Source organism: Ovis canadensis, chromosome 5, assembly GCF_042477335.2.
Source record: "Ovis canadensis isolate MfBH-ARS-UI-01 breed Bighorn chromosome 5, ARS-UI_OviCan_v2, whole genome shotgun sequence".
Lineage (NCBI taxonomy): Eukaryota > Metazoa > Chordata > Mammalia > Artiodactyla > Bovidae > Ovis > Ovis canadensis.
In genome coordinates this window covers 38,546,800-38,567,131 of record NC_091249.1, presented here as the reverse complement: position 1 = coordinate 38,567,131, position 20,332 = coordinate 38,546,800, and the positions used below count along the sequence as shown (strand labels likewise).

General features: G+C 34.3%; 1 protein-coding gene across 2 annotated transcripts in view; it reads left to right on the top strand.

The window, feature by feature from the left end:
- The window catches only part of SLC12A2 (solute carrier family 12 member 2), a 98,289-nt gene that overhangs the window by 42,967 nt on the left and 34,990 nt on the right, over positions 1-20,332 (top strand). For both annotated transcript variants that reach the window (XM_069589505.1, XM_069589506.1), the window contains 10 exons: positions 95-205; positions 788-896; positions 5,241-5,368; positions 5,465-5,549; positions 7,537-7,688; positions 11,881-11,988; positions 13,020-13,143; positions 14,142-14,243; positions 15,538-15,693; positions 16,983-17,082. In XM_069589505.1, the coding sequence (XP_069445606.1) occupies positions 95-205; positions 788-896; positions 5,241-5,368; positions 5,465-5,549; positions 7,537-7,688; positions 11,881-11,988; positions 13,020-13,143; positions 14,142-14,243; positions 15,538-15,693; positions 16,983-17,082 (1,175 nt within the window). The remainder of the gene's footprint in view (positions 1-94; positions 206-787; positions 897-5,240; positions 5,369-5,464; positions 5,550-7,536; positions 7,689-11,880; positions 11,989-13,019; positions 13,144-14,141; positions 14,244-15,537; positions 15,694-16,982; positions 17,083-20,332) is intronic.

The window sequence follows — 20,332 nt, the reverse complement described above, 5'->3', positions numbered from 1 at the left end:
GAAGAACTGTGATATCTCTAAAATGCTTCAAAAAGAATGGAAGAATGTAGCTGAAGTAAATAATATTGTTCATTCTATTGTTTTCTTTTTGTAGGAACATTCCATACTTATGATAGATGAAATCAACGATATCCGGATTATTGGAGCCATTACAGTAGTGATCCTCCTAGGTATCTCAGTAGCTGGAATGGAGTGGGAGGCAAAAGTAAGTAATGGTATCATTGGGGCCTCTGTAAGCGTTGAATGTGCAAACTTTTAGAGCTTATATTTTAGGTATTTTCTAAGGTGCGGTGATACCTGTAGATTTTGAGGGTTCCTAAGTGGCCATTTTCAAAGACGTTTACATATAAGGTCATTTCTATTTGGCAAGGTGGGAGTATTTGGAAATAATAGTCATTTAAAGAGGTAATCAAAGAGTATGTAAGAAAAAATGAATTATGGGGTATGTCAGAGGGAGTTACTAAAGGTAGTACCAGTACTATAATTTTTTTCTATATTTTAACATTTGTGTTGTTAGTGCATCTAACATGCACATCTTTAACTCACTATGGAAATAGTTGGCATGACCCTACTTTTGCTCTCCATTTTCCCCCAATGTGTTGAATATTCTGAGATTGTTCCTTTAACAAAAATTTATTAAGCACCTGCTTTGTGCTTAGCACTGTGTGAGGTTCTGGGAAAACAAGACAGAAATCTTTTCCCTTAACGGGAGTGATATTCCAGTGGCACTGAATTGGTATATCGACACAGTATGTTTGATTTTGATTTTTAACATTTAAAATTTCAGGCTCAGATTGTTCTTTTGGTGATTCTACTACTTGCAATAGCTGATTTCGTCATAGGAACATTTATCCCATTGGAGAGCAAGAAGCCCAAAGGTTTCTTTGGTTATAAGTGTAAGTAAGAAAGAATGTTTTTTTTAAGGTGCACATTATATCATTCTAGTGTTAAATAAATTTAGTACATTTTTCATATTTTGTAATCTAATTGAGTTTGGTGTAGTGACTAACAGTAATTGACAGTCCAGTTTAGTTTGGTTTCTTTTTTGTATAATTGGAGTAAAAAAAATCACTTTTATTTATAATTTTCATTTTTCATCATTAGCAAAATGAAAGGTGATAAAACATAGAGAAATCAGTGCTACTGAGGAAAAGTACTTTTGTTCTCATTTGGGGAATTTGTTACTGAAATTGTAACTTCTGTTCTAATGTTGCTTTTCCATTCTTTTACTTGTATTTAAACACAATAGTCTAAAAGTGCCTGAGATTGTGAAAGCAACTAGAAATAGTTTCTTGATGTAATTCTACAGTTTACATTATTAATTGTGTGAGAATTTTCCAGTTTTCATCTTCCATAACCCTTTTCATTCTGCCTCTTAACTTTCACTACAGGTGTAATTTACGTGTCATTTATTGTTTTATAAAGTGTCTTTCTGTATCTCTGCCCCGCTCCCTCCACTGAGCTGCCGTGCACCTGTCTCTTCAAGGCAGAATGAAAGCCAGATAGAAGAGTTGCAGTAGCATCAGAGTTGCTTTCCCTTAGGGTAAAGGGTCTGCCTGTGTTAAACTGACAAAAACTCCTTGTTTTTTTAGTCTCCTGACTCTCGGCAACATTCTGTTTAGCTGTCCCATTCTCCTTTGATGTCAGACACTGTATTCTAGTGAGTTCTTTCCTACCTAATTCTCTGGTCGCTATGTCTTTTACTCCTGTTTCCCCTTCTCGTCCTTCAGCTCTAAATGTCAGAGTTGTACAGTGTTGTCCTGGGCTTTCTAACTGTATTCTTTCCTTTGGCAATATCTATTCTCATGGCTCAAAATACTTTCAAGAGACTGACATATTTCTACTCCTGGGTCTCTCCTTTAAACTCCAGATATAAGTATATATTCAACTGCTTATTTGATGTCCCTCCTAACTAACCCTTCTTGAACTTCTCCATCCTGATACATGAAAGAAATCAGGATCTCAGTGTTTTCTACTTGCTCTCTTTCTAATCCTTCTCTCATCAGTACATTATTCTCCTATCAGTAGATTGAACCACTACAGTCACCTTCTAATTGGTTCCCTGCTTCAGATGCTGATCCTTCAGTCCATTGTCTCTGCAGCATCCACATAAGCATTGATCATCCCATGTCATTTCCATGACTCTGTGCCCACCTTGGCTTTTCATTCTATTGAGGACAAAACCTACACTCTTATAGAATAAAATTTTGCATGATGTCACCCCTGCTGATCCCTTCTATTTCATTTCATCTCACCCGAACTGTGAGAGCTTTGCCTTCTTTTAGTTCTTCAAAAGAGCTAAACCTTCTTCCTGCCTCAGGGCCTTTCTATATGTTGTTGGTTATTCCTGGTGTACTCTTTCCCTGGAACATCACATGGTGATTCCTGCTCCGTAAAGTCTCAACTTAAGTGTTAACTCCTTAGTTGCATCACTTTCAGTTCAGTTCAGTTCAGTCACTCAGTCGTGTCCGACTCTTTGTGACCCCATGAATCGCAGCACGCCAGGCCTCCCTGTCCATCACCAACTCCCAGAGTTCACTCAGACTCACGTCCATCGAGTCCGTGATGCCATCCAGCCATCTCATCCTCGGTCGTCCCCTTCTCCTCCTGCCCCCAATCCCTCCCAGCATCAGAGTCTTTTCCAATAAGTCAACTCTTCGCATGAGGTGGCCAAAGTACTGGAGTTTCAGTTTCAGCATCATTCCTTCCAAAGAAATCCCAGGGCTGATCTCCTTCAGAATGGACTGGTTGGATCTCCTTGCAGTCCAAGGGACCCTCAGGAGTCTTCTCCAACACCACAGTTCAAAAGCATCAATTCTTCAACGCTCAGCCTTCTTCACAGTCGAACTCTCACACCCATACATGACCACTGGAAAAACCATAGCCTTGACTAGATGGACCTTTGTTGCCAAAGTAATGTCTCTGCTTTTGAATATGCTATATGCTATCTAGGTTGGTCATAACTTTTCTTCCAAGGAGTAAGCGTTTTTTAATTTCATGGCTGCAGTCACCATCTGCAGTGATTTTGGAGTCCCCAGAAATAAAGTCTGACACTGTTTCCACTATTTCCCCATCTATTTGCCATGAAGTGATGGGACCAGATGCCATGATCTTCGTTTTCTGAATGTTGAGCTTTAAGCCAACTTTTTCACTCTCCACTTTCACGTTCATCAAGAGGCTTATTAATTAGTTCCTCTTCACTTTCTGCCTTAAGGGTGTTGTCGTCTGCATATCTGAGGTTATTGATATTTCTCCCGGCAATCTTGATTTCAGCTTGTGCTTCTTCCAGCCCAGCGTTTCTCATGATGTATTCTGCATAGAAGTTAAATAAGCAGGGTGACAATATTCAGCCTTGACATACTCCTTTTCCTATTTGGAACCAGTCTGTTGTTCCATGTCCAGTTCTAACTGTTACTTCCTGACCTGCATACGGATTTCTCAAGAGGCAGATCAGGTGGTCTGGTATTCCCATCTCTTTCAGAATTTTCCATCGTTTATTGTGATCCACACAGTCAAAGGCTTTGGCATAGTCAATAAAGCAGAAATACATGTTTTTCTGGAACTCTCTTGCTTTTTCGATGATCAAGTGGATGTTGGCAATTTGATCTCTGGTTCCTCTGCCTTTTCTAAAACCAGCTTGAACATCTGGAAGTTCACAGTTCATGTATTGCTAAAGCCTGGCTTGGAGAATTTTGAGCATTACTTTACTAGTGTGTGAGATGAGTGCAATTGTGCAGTAGTTTGAGCATTCTTTGACATTGCCTTTCTTTGGGATTGGAATGAAAGCTGACCTTTTCCAGTCCTGTGGCCACTGCTGAGTTTTCCCAATTTTCTGGCATATTGAGTGTAGCACTTTCACAGCATCATCTTTCAGCATTTGAAATAGCTCAATTGGAATTCCATCACCTCTACTAGCTTTGTTCGTAGTGATGCTTCCTAAGGCCCACTTGACTTCACATTCCAGGATGTCTGGCTCTAGGTGAGTGATCACACCATTGTGATTATCTGCGTCATGAAGATCTTTTTTGTACAGTTCTTCTGTGTATTCTTGCCACCTCTTCTTAATATCTTCTGCTTCTGTTAGGTCCATACCATTTCTGTCCTTTATCAAGCCCATCTTTGCATGAAATGTTCCCTTGGTATCTCTAATTTTCTTGAAGTGATCTCTAGTCTCTCTAAAGCATCACTTTAGCTTTGTGTAATAAACACATTGAATTAGATTATCTCTCTCTGATTATTTGTCACAACACCCTGTTTCCATTGAGTACTTTTACTGCTGTTTGCAGTAGCCTTTTGTTTTTTTTTACTTATTTGGTAGCACCCTATTGATACCACGAGGGCTTCCCTTGTAGTTCAGTTGGTAAAGAATCTACCTGCGATGCAGGAGACTTGGGTTCGATTCCTGGGTCAGGAATATCCCCTGGAGAAGGAAATGGCAACCCACTCCAGTATTCTCGCCTGGAGAATCCCATGGACAGATTCGTGGCAGGCTATGGGGTCGCAAGAGTTGGACACAACTTAGTGACTAAACTACAACTACTACTGTTATTGATACTTTTAAGTTCCATGAAGGTAGCTTGTTGCTATTGGACTTCCTCAGTACCTTGAGATACCAGATGGCTCCAGTATTGGCACATGATGTATACTCAGATACCGGATGGATGGATGGATGACAGTTTATTGTTTGTTTCAATTTGAGGACCTATTAGAATAGATGGAAATAGTAGGAACTCGTTGACACTTTCATTATTATTGAAATGGAAAGGACCTTTACCTAGTTTGTCTTAGCTAAAAATTATCTAGATGCCTGATGGATGGCCTCAAAATTCAAACAGTTCACCCCTAGGAAATAGAGAAGACAGTATGGATAAGTTGTATGTAAGGGAAACAAACAGTTCCAGGTTAGTGTGATGTCATTTTTTTTGTTCTTCCTGCTTTCTTGTTTCTTTAACCTCTTGGCCTGTCTTAAGAGTCAAGTTAGAGGTATTTCAAACATAATTAGTAAGGTATACAAAATAATAGTGCATGAACCAGATCAAACCACCATTTTGGCTGTAAACTGTTTTCCTCATATAAGAAAAGGGGAACACCTATACTTGAATTAGAAAATATTCAAGAATTTACCAGTTACTGGAACTGAAGAAAAGTTAGGGATCATAAATCACCACTTACTCTTAACCTAAAATTTTATGGCCTAATCTGCTATCCATTAATTGCCAAAACTATTTTATTCTCTATAGCCGAAATATTTAATGAGAACTTTGGGCCAGATTTTCGAGATGAAGAGACCTTTTTTTCTGTATTTGCCATCTTTTTTCCTGCTGCAACTGGCATTCTGGCCGGAGCAAATATCTCAGGTGATCTTGCAGTAAGTATTATAAAGTACTTTACTGATTTCATATAAAAATGATATACATATATTTATTTTTAAAGGTAGACTTTAAAAAATGTTTTTGTCTTCTAGGATCCTCAGTCAGCCATACCCAAAGGAACACTCTTAGCCATTTTAATTACTACGCTGGTTTACATAGGAATTGCAGTATCTGTAGGTAAATAACCTTACATTTCTCTATGTGTTTCAGTCATTTAATGATGTATATACTATAAGTATTCATTTTCATGATATTTCTAACTTTTAAATTAATAACTATTTCAATAAAAAGACATGGAGTTTATAGTATTTTACTTCAAAAGTACTTAAGTAGGCTGCTGCTGCTAAATCGCTTCAGTCATGTCCGACTCTGTGCAACCCCATGGATGGCAGCCCAGCAGGCTCCCCGTCCCTGGGATTCTCCAGGCAAAAGCTAGTGGTGGCTTAATACATGTTGTCTAAGCCACCAAATACTCTATTGTTTCTTGTCTGGGGTTTTTATTTAATTATATAGTAAGTTAGAAAGTTATGTAAAGTCTCATCTGCAGATTCTTAAATTTCACTGAGACATATTTACAGAAAATATAATTCATGTGTAGAAGTAAATGAATTTTACTTTCTGATCTTCACGAATTTTAGCATATTTTTGTTTATGGTGGTTACTTTTTATATTTTTATGTAATCTTACTCTGTTAATATTGTTTCAAGGCCATTATATAGAACCTGACATTTTTTACCATAAAAATTTGATTTCAATTAATAAGAGATACTACATTGAATGAAAAGTATTACTAAATTAATGAAAATGATTTTAAGCTATTTTAATACATTGATGTAATCATAGTACTTGAAGAAAGGACTTAAGAGGTCAGCCAGTCTCTAAATCTTTTATGTGTGAGGAAGCCAGTTTTGCTGCCAAAAATAAGATAATAGCACTGCCTTTAAAAATTATTTTCATGACAAAGAGGGTTTTGGTGTTTTTATTTATAAGTAAGTAAGTAAATAATTTTGAAAGACTAATTTAAGATAGGTTCTATAACTGAAACATTCTAGTCTAGGAAAAATTTAATAACTACTGATTTTACATATAATTTGCATACACTGACTACAGATGCTGTTGTCTTGAATTTATTATACATTCATGAAATTAAATACTTCATCCAGAAATCATATTCCTAAAGTATAAGCACTGTGTTTAATGTCTAAATTCTAAAATTCAGGTTTTACAGTTAAAAATTTTAAGCGTACTAGAAGAATAAATCATAGTCTAGTACTAATCAAAAGAATCACAAACTCCAAATTAATTAACTATAGAATATATTTTCATAGTATTTGATTAGTCTGCTGCAAATCTCAGATACTATATGTTTTCTTTTTTAAATTTTTTCATTTATTTTTTATTGCAGTAGAGTTGATTTACAGTGTTGTGTTAATTCGTGCTTTACAGCAAAGTGACTCAGTTATATGTGGATATACATTATTTTTACTAATCTTTTCCATTATAGTTTTACTAGGATATTGAATATAGTTCCCTGTGCTATATAGCAGAACTTTGTTTTTTATTCATTCTATGTGTAATAGCTTACATCTGCTTACCCCAGAGTCCCAGACTATCCCTCCCCAACTCCTCCCACCTTATATTTTCGTATTATCAGGGTGGACTTACTTGATACAAAGGTTTAAATAGAATTATATAATTCATTCATGTTTAAATTACTTTTCCTCACAGAAGATTGATGTTAACTCAAGTCTGATCTTTGGCACATTTTAAATATAAAGTATTCAGAGTATGTGAAACTGTTTCTGCCATTTGGAACTCTTTCAACATAGTGTTTCTGTATTTGCTTTAGGACATTTTAATCAAGTAGTACAGGAAATGATTTTGCTAATATATCATTTTCACAGTGATGTTTAGAAGATTTTTAAGTATATACATATACATACTTTATAAGGTTTCATTTCACTGACTCAGTACTGGGGACCATGATGCTTTCCAGATTCTGTCCCAGGTAAAGAATTTCTTAACTGTAATACACTGTATTCTATTACTATTATAAGCAAGTACATACAGTCAGTACCATAAATTTCTTTATGGGTATATATAATTTTGAAATGAAGGTAAATGTTGGCTTGATTATTTGTCCTCATTGTCACTTGTGCTTCAGGTTCGTGTGTTGTTCGGGATGCTACTGGGAACGTTAATGACACCATTGTAACAGAGCTAACAAACTGTACTTCTGCAGCCTGCAAATTAAACTTTGATTTTTCATCTTGTGAAACCAATCCTTGTTCCTATGGCCTAATGAACAACTTCCAGGTGAGCATCAAATTTATATTATACAAGCATTCTGTGTTCATCTAGAGGTCAAACTGCTGTCAATTCTACCATTCAGAGTATAGCAAAAAGTTTTTGCTATTGCTTTATACTCAGATATCAGTGAAGACAGTATGCAGCTAATAGTGCATGCTCAGTCACTCAGGCACGTCCAACTCTATGCAACCCCATGGATTTCAGCCTGCCACACTCGCCTGTCCATGGCATTTTCCAGGAAAGAATACTCGAGTGGGTTGCCATTTCCCCCTCCAGGACACCTTCCCCACCCAGGGATTGAACCAGTGTCTGCTGCATTGATAGGTGGATTCTTTACCACTGTGCCATCTGGGAAGCCCCATGTAAATAATTGGGCAAACAAAAATATAAATGAAACCTGAGCCTGTTCAGGGGCAAAAGGGCCCCAGAGGGTAACACTTCTATAATAAGGTATAATAAATAGTTATTATATATAGTATACTGTTTGAGAAAGTAAGCAAGCATCTCACACATAGTCATATGTGCTGGGCCTATTTCTGGCTTCTCTGTTGTGTTCCATTGATCTTTGTGTCTATCCTCCCAACAATGCCATAGTTTCTTGAGTACTGTAATTAGACTGTCAGTATTAAAATCAGGTAGCTTGATTCCTCCTGCTTTATTCTTTTTTCTAAATTATTTTAGCTATTTTAGTTCTTTTGCTTTTTCAGATACATTTTAGAATAATCTATGTTAATCTACAAAAAAGTCTTGCTGGAATTTTGGTAGGAAATGCATTAAACTTGTACATCAATTTGGGGAGAACTGATAGCTTTACACTGTTCTAGTCCATGAACACATAAATTCTACCCTTTATTTAGATCTTCTTTGACTTCCTTCATCATTATTAGGTAGTTTTCAGAATATCAGTCCTGTGTATTTTTTGTTAGATTTACACCTAAGTATTTTGTTTTTATTTTTGAGCAATTTAAATCCATACTAACTGAAATGAATTCAGCTTTCTGATTTGAGATTTCTCCCTAATTCCTCTATATATAAATGCCCTTTTAAGTATTGATCAGTATCAGCAGTCTTATTTAATTAAATATGGCTAATATAGTGATGCTGTGTTAACCACCATTGAACAGCAGAATTAAATTATTAATGAATGCTTAAAAGTTTGTGAACTAGTAAACATATGAACTCTGTAAAGATTAGTAGTAGTAGTAGTTTAGTCGCTAAGTCATGTCCGACTCTTGTGACCCCATAGACTGTAGCTTGCTAGTCTTCTCTGTCCATGGGATTCTCCAGGCAAGAATACTGGAGTGGGTTGCCATTTCCTTCTCCAGGGGATCTTCCTGACCTAGGAATCGAACCTGAGTTTCCTGCATTGCAGGCAGATTCTTTACCAACTGATCTACAAAGGAAGCCCCAATAAAGATTAGTACTACTGCTCTAGTATTTGCAGACTATCAGTCCTGCTTTTTATTTATTCTATTTTTGTAAAATTGATGAGTTTTAGATAAGATTTATAAGATGAAGAGGAACTACTAAAATATGGAGGATATTTTGAGAGTTGCTTGATAATTCTCAGGATGCTAGAAAGAAAAAACTCAAAGGTATAGATAGATTCGGGAGATTAAAACAAGATATTTTGTGGTAAAGTTATAGGTCTACAAATTCAAAGTGGAAAATGAAAATTCTGCTTCCTCATGTTTTTCTAGTAAGACAAACCTAATAAACAGAATAGTTGAGGATTTGATGTATTTCAGAACATTATATAGAAATATTATGTAGACATTTTATGTAGAATCTGTGTGGTTTACATGAAGATTTTTAATGGCATTATGTATATTTTCTTTTGTATAGTTTCAAACAATTGGCTGCACTTTCAGTGGTTAAAAATATTGGACTCAATTATGTAATAGATGTTTTGTTTTTTTCTAGTCACAAGACTAGGCAAAATCGTAGAATGAAAGAAAGTATTCATGTCCAGCTAATTATTCAGGCCAATTCTGACATTGATATTGTGTATGAAAGACACAAATGTTGGTCTCTGCCCAGTGACTGAAAATGCCAATCAGATTTCTGTGTTGCTGCCTTAAACTACAAAAGTATGTTGTCTTTATTAAGTCTAAGTATGGAAAGTATGGACTTACTCAATCAAAGTGTAGGAGTTTGGTATATGTAAATCTGCTTTTCTAATTTAAGTAAAATTTTTAAAAGTACTTTGTAAAGTGATAGAGAATGGAAAGAAAATTCTGTCAAATTATTAATTGCTTGTCACTTGGAGAATGAAGAATGGTGAATAGAACATTACTGAGGAGCATATAAATGGAGACTCCATCATGAAATCTATACAAAGGCACAACTATATAATGCTATTTTGCATATAACTGATAAATATATGTACATATAGTTGAGTCACCTTATCTTAAATGTTTAATTTTATTTAGTTTTATGTTTATTATATTTCTATATTTTAATGCCCTCAGAAACCTTTCACTCACCATTGTTTAATAAACAAAGTGATGATCATTCACTACTAGTAAAATTTATAGTGGATAGATCAAATTAACAGTACCTAAATCCATTAAACAGTTCTTGCAAATCGACTTTATATTTTGACAGATTTTAAAGGTACACAAGGAACAGTGCTATGAAAACCTACCCTACCTACTTACCCTTCATTTGTATTTATTAGTTGTTTATCTTTATAGGTATAGTATTTTTCTTTTCAAACCAATGAGAATGAATTATAGACATTACAACATGACAAATTAAAGTATTTAGAACATTCTTTACAAGTGTGGTTGAATTATCCCACCCAAGTAATCCCAGTGTTGATGAAATACTGTTGTCTAAATATATATTCCGTATTCATAGTTCTCACTTCTTCCGGTAATGCCCCAGATCATTTTTTCCTGATCCAGGATTCAGTCTGTTGTCACACGTGGCCTTTAGTTGTGTTATTTTAAAATGCTTTAGCCTAGAGGAGTTCACAGCTTGCTTGTTTTTAACCTTTCAAAATGTTGGCATTTTGAAGGGGTAAGGCAAATCACTTTGCATTATGCTCCTCAGTTTGTTTATTTTATTGCCTTCTCATCATCTTAAGTTAGTGATCTTTTTTTTAAACTCCTTATAGAGAAATATTTGAACATGTTCAAAGAGAGAGAAAGCAATCTAATGTACCTGACATACACATTTTCTAGCTTCATCAGTTACTAAAGCATGGCTAGTGGTGTTTTGTTTATGACCCCCAAGTCACAGATTACTTAGAGGCAATTCCTAGACTTAAATCTTTTTGACTGGATATTTCAACTTTTATCTTAAAAAAAAATAAGGATTCTTTAAAAACAAACAAAAGACATGACCACAATACCAATCTACTATCTTAATGTAAAAAAAAAAGAAAAAGAAACAACCTTCCTAACAGAAATGTATCATACCAGTTTGGAGTATTATTGTGCTCCTTAGTCTGATTAACAGTCTAGGTCTACCTACCAGTTGACTAGAAATAGAGATGAGAGGAACAAATTAAACAAGGCAGTGGAGACTGTCAGCAAAATCCAGAGCATAGGGTTTCTCTAGGGGAAATAATATAAAAATAATAAAATTTAAAGAAAGGATGAATCTGTGGATTGAAACAAAACCACCAAATATAAAGTGTAATCCTTTTGTGGATCCTGATTTGAACGAACTATTTTAAAAAACAAGAAAAGAAAGAATTTGGGAATTGTGGATGCAATTGAGTATTTGATGCTGTTAAAGAATTAAGCAGTTTTTAAGATGTGACAGTGACTGTAGTTACAGTTTTTAAAAGTTCTTACCCATTAGAGGTACGCACTGAAACATTTATGCATGAAATGATATCTGGAACATTTATGTGTGAAATGACTTATAATAATGCAAATATTGGCCTGTTGAAACTGATACATATTTTGTAGTTCAGCATGCTCTTCTCATTGCCATTGTGTTTGCCTTTGATGTTGCACAAAATAAAAGGTTTTTTTTTTTTTTTTACATTAATTAAGGGATGGTGATACATCATTTTCAGAAGTTTGTAATGCATGTAAGAACCATTATTACTGTGGACTATTGCTTTTGTTATCATATTCTCCCCAGTATTACTATCAGTGTTCTTCATAGGAATAGTAAAGATGTATAGTGTTGTGGATTTTTTTGAGTTGTATGACTTACTTTTCCATTGTCACTTTTTAAGGTAATGAGCATGGTGTCAGGCTTTGCACCATTAATTTCTGCAGGTATCTTCTCAGCCACTCTTTCTTCTGCATTAGCATCTCTTGTGAGTGCACCCAAAATATTTCAGGTGAGTATTTCACATTGCAAATTTTATTATAGAGGTAGGCAAGGTAATATATTTCAAATGGGGTTTTAATTTTTTAAATGATTTATTTACTTCTGTCAACCCTGTGTATTTATATGATACATGCCAACACATATATCAAGAGTGGCATATTTAATTTTATGCACAGGAATGTGGATATGTATATAAACAGTTGTGCATTTATTCACTCACAGGGTATAGTTTTTGAGTTGTCTTTCTGGAAGTGGTAATGAATTTTTGCTTTTTTGACATTCTCTGTTAGCATAAATTTTCATGTCTTACCAAGTATAAAAAGTACCATAAATCAAAAGAAGATACTTTATCTTGTTCCTGTTAGCATAATGCCAAAATAAGTGTTTTATTTTTATGAATTTTTGAATGTCTAGTATGTGCCATACATTATGTTAGGTGCTCAGGATATAATGATAAATAAAACATTATCTCCCTTTAGTGAGCATCAAATAAACAAACAACTGATACTGCATAGAAAGTACTTTTTATTACTAAAAGAAATGAAGTATTGATTCTGCAGCTTTGTTCTTAATTTCTTGTTATAATTAATACAGTAGAGGTATAGAGTATTTCCTAAAACTATTTTCAGTATTGTTTTAAGAAAAGTGATTAAGTTTTATAATTAGGATTTCTATTTGCTTTAAGTCTTAGATTCAGACTTGGTTTTCTTAAAATAGGTCACACGTCTATCATACTTCTCAAGCTTCCACACTTCTATATATATGCCTGCTTCTTTGACTCTTTATTCGTGTAAGACTGTCAACCTGGTGTGGGGTAAAATAGATAAACACTACAGTGTATTCTAAATCTCCTGCCTTTCTGATACTGGAAATGTTTGACTCTTCTTTACAATTTGTTGATAAAGCAGTATGAGAAGAAAAAAAAGAGGACCAAGAATTAGAAACTTGGGTTCGTTTCCTGATTAACCTGTTGTAACTGTAAGCAGATCTGTATGTCTTATTTTGATGTATTCCATTTTAATGTTTACATTTCTTTATTAGGCTCTATGTAAGGACAATATCTACCCAGCTTTCCAGATGTTTGCTAAAGGTTATGGGAAAAATAATGAACCTCTTCGTGGCTACATCTTAACATTCTTAATTGCACTTGGATTCATCTTAATTGGTTAGTCTATACATGTGTGCTGATGTAGATTTTGGTGTATTTATAGTATTAACTGTCAACATTGAGTCATTAAGTCATAAAATGTTACTTTGCCTGCTATACTAAGTTTCTTTTTGATCAAAGGAAAAGTTTAGAAAATACTGCAGATAATAGCATTCATTAAATATTTGCTCAAACTCATACCCTCACTAACTCCCTTTTAGGCTAAAGGGAGCTCCTAGGTTCTTATCCTTAAAACAAATATGATAATAGCATAGGGTAAAGGATTACGGTGTCTTCCATGAAGCTAGAACCTCTGCTGATCTTTTTGGTTCCTTTGCCTCTGATTAGGAAGCTAGTGGGTCTTAAAGAACGTTTGGACTTTTGATTATACCATGGAAACAAACTTTCTTATCTGATGCTTAAAAATGTATCTGGTATAGCTACTTTTTGAGAACAGGTTGGCAATATTTAATAAAGTTTCCTATGATCCACCAGTTCTTAGAGCTTTGTACCCTGCAGAAACTTGCATTTTTATATAAGAATATTTTTAGTGTCATTAATTATAATAGTGAAAAATGGAAACAACCTGAGTGAAACAGCAGAATATTTAGCAGTAAAAATGTGAATAAACTTGGTTTTCATATGTTAATATGGATGAATCTCAAAAATAATGAATGTAAAAAAATCAAATTACTGAATGATAATATTGTATGATGTAATTTATGTAACTTTTAAAACATCCAAAACAGTGCTCCATAATCCTTGTGAACCATATATGTATGTAGGAAAACAGTATAACGTCACTGGAAAGAATATTTCAACTTGGAGAGAGTGAGTCATAAAGGAGGTTTCTACTGTGTATGTAGGATATGATTTAAAGTATATGAAGTATGTATAGCAAAGTTCATTAAATCTGGGTTATGGATTTAGGAGCATTATGCATTATCTAAAGCTTTGAAATGATTCATAGTTTTGAAAAGTTAAAAAATGTCTAATATGTCATGTTTTTTTTGCAGCTGAATTGAATGTTATTGCTCCAATTATCTCTAACTTCTTCCTTGCATCATATGCACTGATCAATTTTTCAGTATTTCATGCATCACTTGCAAAATCTCCAGGTGATTTTACATTTTCTTTAAAAGTTTCATAAATGTGGCAATGTTTGATTTTAGAGAAAATAAAACTTTAATACATTTCAAAAGATGGCATGTGTGGAATTAGTTCACTAATGCTTCATTCTGCCTTTATAGTTGAGTCAAATTGAGTCTTCAGAGATCTTCTATCATGCAGTTTATTGGTAAACAATGTCTGTTTCTTCCTTCAAATACTTTAAAATAGCATTAATCTCAAATTCTGGCTAACTATGAAAGAATTGTTTTTTTCTGTATTTATCAGTTCTAAGAACATTGTTATGATATAGTACCCTATCCAGGAATATTTTTAACACAATGAGTTCTGTGGAATTCTAATATAAGGGGTCTTTATCAACTGAAAAATTACTCCATATACAGTTTTTATGGGTATTTTGTTATAAACCATGACAACAGTTGGGCATCAGAGAAGGAAATGAAGTAACAAAAACACTATTGATTCTATGGGCCTAGAAGTTTCTCAGAACAAGAAAGATAAAACATCGGAACTTAGGACACAAACATCTTAGCTTCAGTTTTTAAGAATATAAAGTTTAGAGGTGGATGTGGGTATAGCTATATAAAAGGGCAACACAAGGGATTCTTGTGTTGAACTTTTATCTTGACTATTTTAATATCAATATTTTAGCTGTGATACTTTGGTGTCATTTTGCAAGATGTTATCACTGGGAGAAATTACGTAAAGTGCCCCCCGAATCTCTATATTATTTCTTAAAACTTTGTGTGAATCTGTAGTTATCTCAAAATTAAAAGCTTAATTTTTAAAAAAGAATATAAATTTTATTGAAATACTTCCCCAAATGATATGTTTTTTTAACAATTCTAAACAACAATTTATTTGAATTGTTTTCTATATTCATTAACATATGGATGTGTCTTGTGCTAAAAACCAGAAAATAAAATCTCACTATTAAGGACTCAGTTTGAAACCTAATCTTTTCATCTTCTCCTGTTTTTAGCATTCACTGAGTTTAGGTTGATTTGTATTTGTTTAGTAAGGACTTTTTGAATTGGGAACTAGTAAGATAGGATAATGTTGATGTAAATAGATGTGCCCACTTCATGGCTACCGAGAATCATGACATTATGGTCAGTAATGGTCTATGACTTTATGTTTAATTAGCTTTACAGTTCACATTTGAAGACTTCTCAGTGTAGCAGCCACAGAGAAGTTTATTTTGTGCATGCATGTGTACCACTGTCTAAAGCAGATGAGGTAGCTGAGTGACTTTCATTTATCTATATTACTTGTTTCTGTTAGGGTGGCGTCCTGCATTCAAATACTACAATATGTGGATATCACTTCTTGGAGCAATTCTCTGTTGCATAGTGATGTTTGTCATTAACTGGTGGGCTGCATTGCTAACATATGTGATTGTTCTTGGACTTTACATTTATGTTACCTACAAAAAACCAGGTCAGTCTTCTCTCTTAATATTTAGTATTTCAAGCTAAAAAATATTTAGATGTTCTTTGTACCTTTTCATATCTAAACATCCACTTTTGTATTTTGGAAAGGCCCTTTGCATGAAACCTAAAATGCTTTATTTCTAAATATATGTAGTTTTAATGAAAAAGTTACTATAAGACTTTTTACTCTGTGGAATTTCATTCTTACCCATGAGTTAAATTTAATTAATCCTATTTGTAGAAAAATAACAAATTCATGTAATAAACATTGTTTCACTCAATATGTTTTAAAATTAATCTTTGAAAGGATTTTATTACAGTACAGTAGTTTCTATTAGCCTGATAAGCATTATATGTATTACCTAATGTGGTTTAGTACCTACTATACTTTGTACCACAGAATCACAAAATACTAGAACACATAGTATCTTCCCTCTAGCTTACTATATAGCAAGGAAAATTAGACAGATATACTTAACTGGGAAATAAAGAGGGAAATAGTTAAAGATTATCTAGAATGTGTAGCATTGATAACTGCCGGGTATATCTCCACATAAGCAGATGCTGGGATAGGTTAGGATTAGTCCAGTTATTTAGTGTGATAACCTGGAACAAGGAAATCTATTGAAAAAGACTTGAAAAGTTTCAGCCCAATTGAGTAGATTAGAAAGAGACGACAAAGTAGTTGCAGTGTAGTTATTTTAAACAGTGAGGAAACATTTTGTAATCCAAGTATGAGAGAATGAGGTTTTGGATTAGAATGGTGGCTTTAGAAATGAAATGGACAAAGAAGATATTGTTTTAAATATCTTAGAAACAATTATTTCTCTAATACGCCTATTAAGTCTCTAAAGTAACAAATGTCTAAAATCATCATTTGTGTTTAGACTGTTTATTCAATAAGAAGTAAAATTTGCCTTGATGTTCAAATAACTTAAACGGTGAAGTACTATAAATAGTACTTTATAACAATCATAGATCTGCCTTTTTCCTTTTTGACCTTTGGCTGTATAAACAATGATTTTTAAATGTTTTCTTTGTTTGCAAGACTCATTTTGAGTTGAATGCACAGCATGTCTGCAGCCCTTTCATCTCAGTCTTTTCCAAGTTGTACATTTTTTTAAATGTTAATAGCTCAGAGTAGCATTGTCTTAATTTCATGCTGTGGATGTAAACTATTGAAATTCCTGAGCACAACAGTTTGTTTTAGCAGCTGACTTTTTAAATGTGCAAGCATTGGTTATTGATGATTTGTGATCACCAGTATTACGGTGCATGAACACTGTCCTCTTACAGATGTGAACTGGGGATCCTCCACACAAGCTCTGACTTATCTGAATGCACTGCAGCATTCGATTCGTCTTTCTGGAGTGGAAGACCACGTGAAAAACTTCAGGTAAGTGATCAGGTAACACAGAAACATTTTGTCTTAGATGGCAATCAGTTCTTCATTTATTGTTTAGTAATATTTTCATTTGGTGATATTTCATGAAAAATTATCTAAAAGCATAGAATGTTGTTTCTTGTTTGATTTGAGCAGTTTATTCAAAAACAAGGTTGAGGCTTGTTCTCAAAAATTTACAAAGAGAAAAATTATCATCTACCTTATAAAAATGTTACAGAAGTTTTGGAGGTCTCTCTTTGAAGGCTTTTAAATAGATATCATTAAAGTAAACTTTTCCCCCCTCTGTGGCCACTCAAGTTTCTAACTATTAAGGATGAAATTCATAAAAATACTTGTATTATAATTTTACTAAGGCGGTAAATATTTTCATGTTAGTGGCTTTGCTCTCACTGTGGAACTGGCAATCAGTTTTTGTGATAAAGAATCAATGTCAGAGTAAAGAGCATTTCTTACTATTTCCTTCCTTTTTATTTTATCTTAAAATAGTTTATCAGTCATCAATTTAAAAGCTATTCCGTAATTTAACATGTTTCTAATAGTCGATGAGATTCAGTTATTAAAGCACTGTTGTAAATCCAAAAGTATTAATTTATTTATATAGATTCTTAGAAATTATAGATTATTGTTAAGTGTAGCTAAAAATAGGCTTGTCATTTTTTAAAAAATAGACCATTAGACAGTCATTCTCATACTGTTCACGTAAGCCTGGCTCTGAACAGGCAACTCTTCAGTCATGAGTAATTGCTTCTCATTGGCTTCTGCACAGTAATCACAGGAATAAATTCCTGTTTTCAGTAAAACAAAAGACAGAATCTTTTTAAAAGAAAATTTCAAGAGTGGATAAGTGCCAGAAAAGAAGTGCTCTACCAAGTATTAATATATTCTTTTTGTCACTCTTTGAATATCCTCCCCCCACCACCAACCACCACTACCACCAATTTGTTTTGTCAAATGAAAGATTCCCATAGACCACAGATCTTCAGTTTTGGAGTAGAAAGAAATAGGGAAAAGAAGTGAGAGCCCTGGGAGGAAAACTTTAATTTCAGCACATTTTTAATGTTTTAATAGTTAATGCAAAGTATGGCAGAAAATAGAAATACTTCCTTTGCATAAAAAGCTGTGTCCCAGAAGTGAGAGTGTGATCAACAATCAGAATTAACTTGCCATCAATAAAAAACTGATCTTTGGCTTATTAATAGAAATGGGAATTTCTTAAAAACTTTAAAAAAAAAGTTTAACAAGTATTTTTAAATTTTTATCAGAATTATACATGAACATATTTAAAAGAGGAAAAGCTTACATTTGTTGTGAAAATTAGTTATCCTACTTCTCAAATCCCTGTTTCTTTTATGCCACCAGCAGCCAATTTCCACTCTTAGCTGAATTGTGTAGTATTTACTTCATAGTCCCCAAAAGCATGTTTGTCTTATTGTATTGTTTGATTTTAAATTTTAGGCATTCTCTCTTGATTTCTTTCATCCATGCATGCCCACTACACACACACACCCTTCTCTTTACCCTATCCTCCCAGTATATTTTTATGTCATTATTTTGATTAGGTTAGACTTGATGTTTATATTTTTATGACTTTTAAAGCATAATTCAGAGCTTAGCCTTGTAAATTATGATTGCTTTCTTTTCCTGTACAGGTTTTATGTTTTCTATGTAGCCAATAAATTGTTTTTCCTATTTAAGTTTCTATTTATCACTATCTCAGCCTTCACCAAATTTGCCGAAAGATTTTGTTTTCTTCACTTTATAGTTTCTATTTCCTTGAAGTGTCTTTCTCATCATTTCCTTCCTCTTTAATTTGGGTTCTTAGATTTAGCCTTGTCTGAAATGTCTGTGATCTAGGGCTTGGGAAGTTCTGCACTGGGGGTGGGGCTCTCAGTCAAGCCCTTAATGGAGATTAATGTGATGGTTCTTTGAGAAGTTTAAGTCATCTTAAAAGTTTTCTTTTTTAATTTGATTAGATTTATCAGAAAAGAATCTTTTAATCTTTCCTTACTGATAACGTTCTGGCTGCCACAGTTCTGAGAGCTAAGTGAGAAGGCAACTTGGAGATTTCAGTTTCCAGCATATAGCGAATGTTCTCCTAACTCCCTGCTTAAAGTAGCTGCTTATGCCCTCAGCTATTGCTCCCAGACCACAGGCCTCTCTAGCAAATAAGCTCTAGCCTAATAGGGTTGGAGAAAGGCAGGGACAGTTGCCCACCATAGTGATGGAAATGACTTGGGTTCATCTAGATGCTTCTTATGCAAACTTTAAATTAGTTCTCCTTACTTTTGTTTTTTTTTAACACATTGCCCCTGCCACTTCCAGAGGCATCTACTGCCTGTTAGTCCTAGGCATTTTGATGATTCTTAGGTGTGAAATCCGGAGAAGGCAGTAGCACCCCACTCCAGTACTATTACCTGGAAAATCCCATGGGCGGAGGAGCCTGGTAGGCCGCAGTCCATGGGGTCGCTGAGTGACTTCACTTTCACTTTTCACTTTCATGCATTGGAGAAGGAAATGGCAACCCACTCCAGTATTCTTGCCTGGAGAATCCCAGGGACGGGGGAGCCTGGTGGGCTGCCATCTGTGGGGTCGCACAGAGTCGGACACGACTGAAGTGACTTAGCAGCAGCAGCAGCAGGTGTAAAATCAGGTGGCTTCACAGTTTTCTCTTAATGCTCATTTATAATTTAGCCTTTTCCTGATTTGTCAAATCCTTTATTCTTGCATCTGCTCTCTGGCTTTCAAAATTTCAGTGCAATTGTGTCCTATCCTCTTCTCTATATTTTGGTGCCTTAAAAAAATCCTATCATACTATGGAGATTTTAAAAGAGGGAGTAAAGATGAAGACAGATATTTACACTCTCTCGTTACTAGAAGACATCCCTAATATATTTTGTTCTTTACCTTTTTTTGGTATAATATTATACCCAAATTATGCCTTTGTGGTATGTTTACTAACATGTTAACTATTTAGTAAAGATGGGGACTATAAGTTCATTTCCCACAGTACTAGGTTATATTAGTGATAAGTTAAACTACCATAACAAAAAGCTGAAAAAACAAAGTGGCTGAACAAGATGGATATCAGTGTTCTGTGATGGTCCAAAGGTAGATGGACAGTTTATGGCTGCTACATAGATTGGCTGCACTTGGTCACTCAAGTCCCACATTTCTTCCTTTTACCTCATCAGCCTGCCATTCCCTAGAATATGTTTTTATGTCCATGTGGCAAAAGACATCA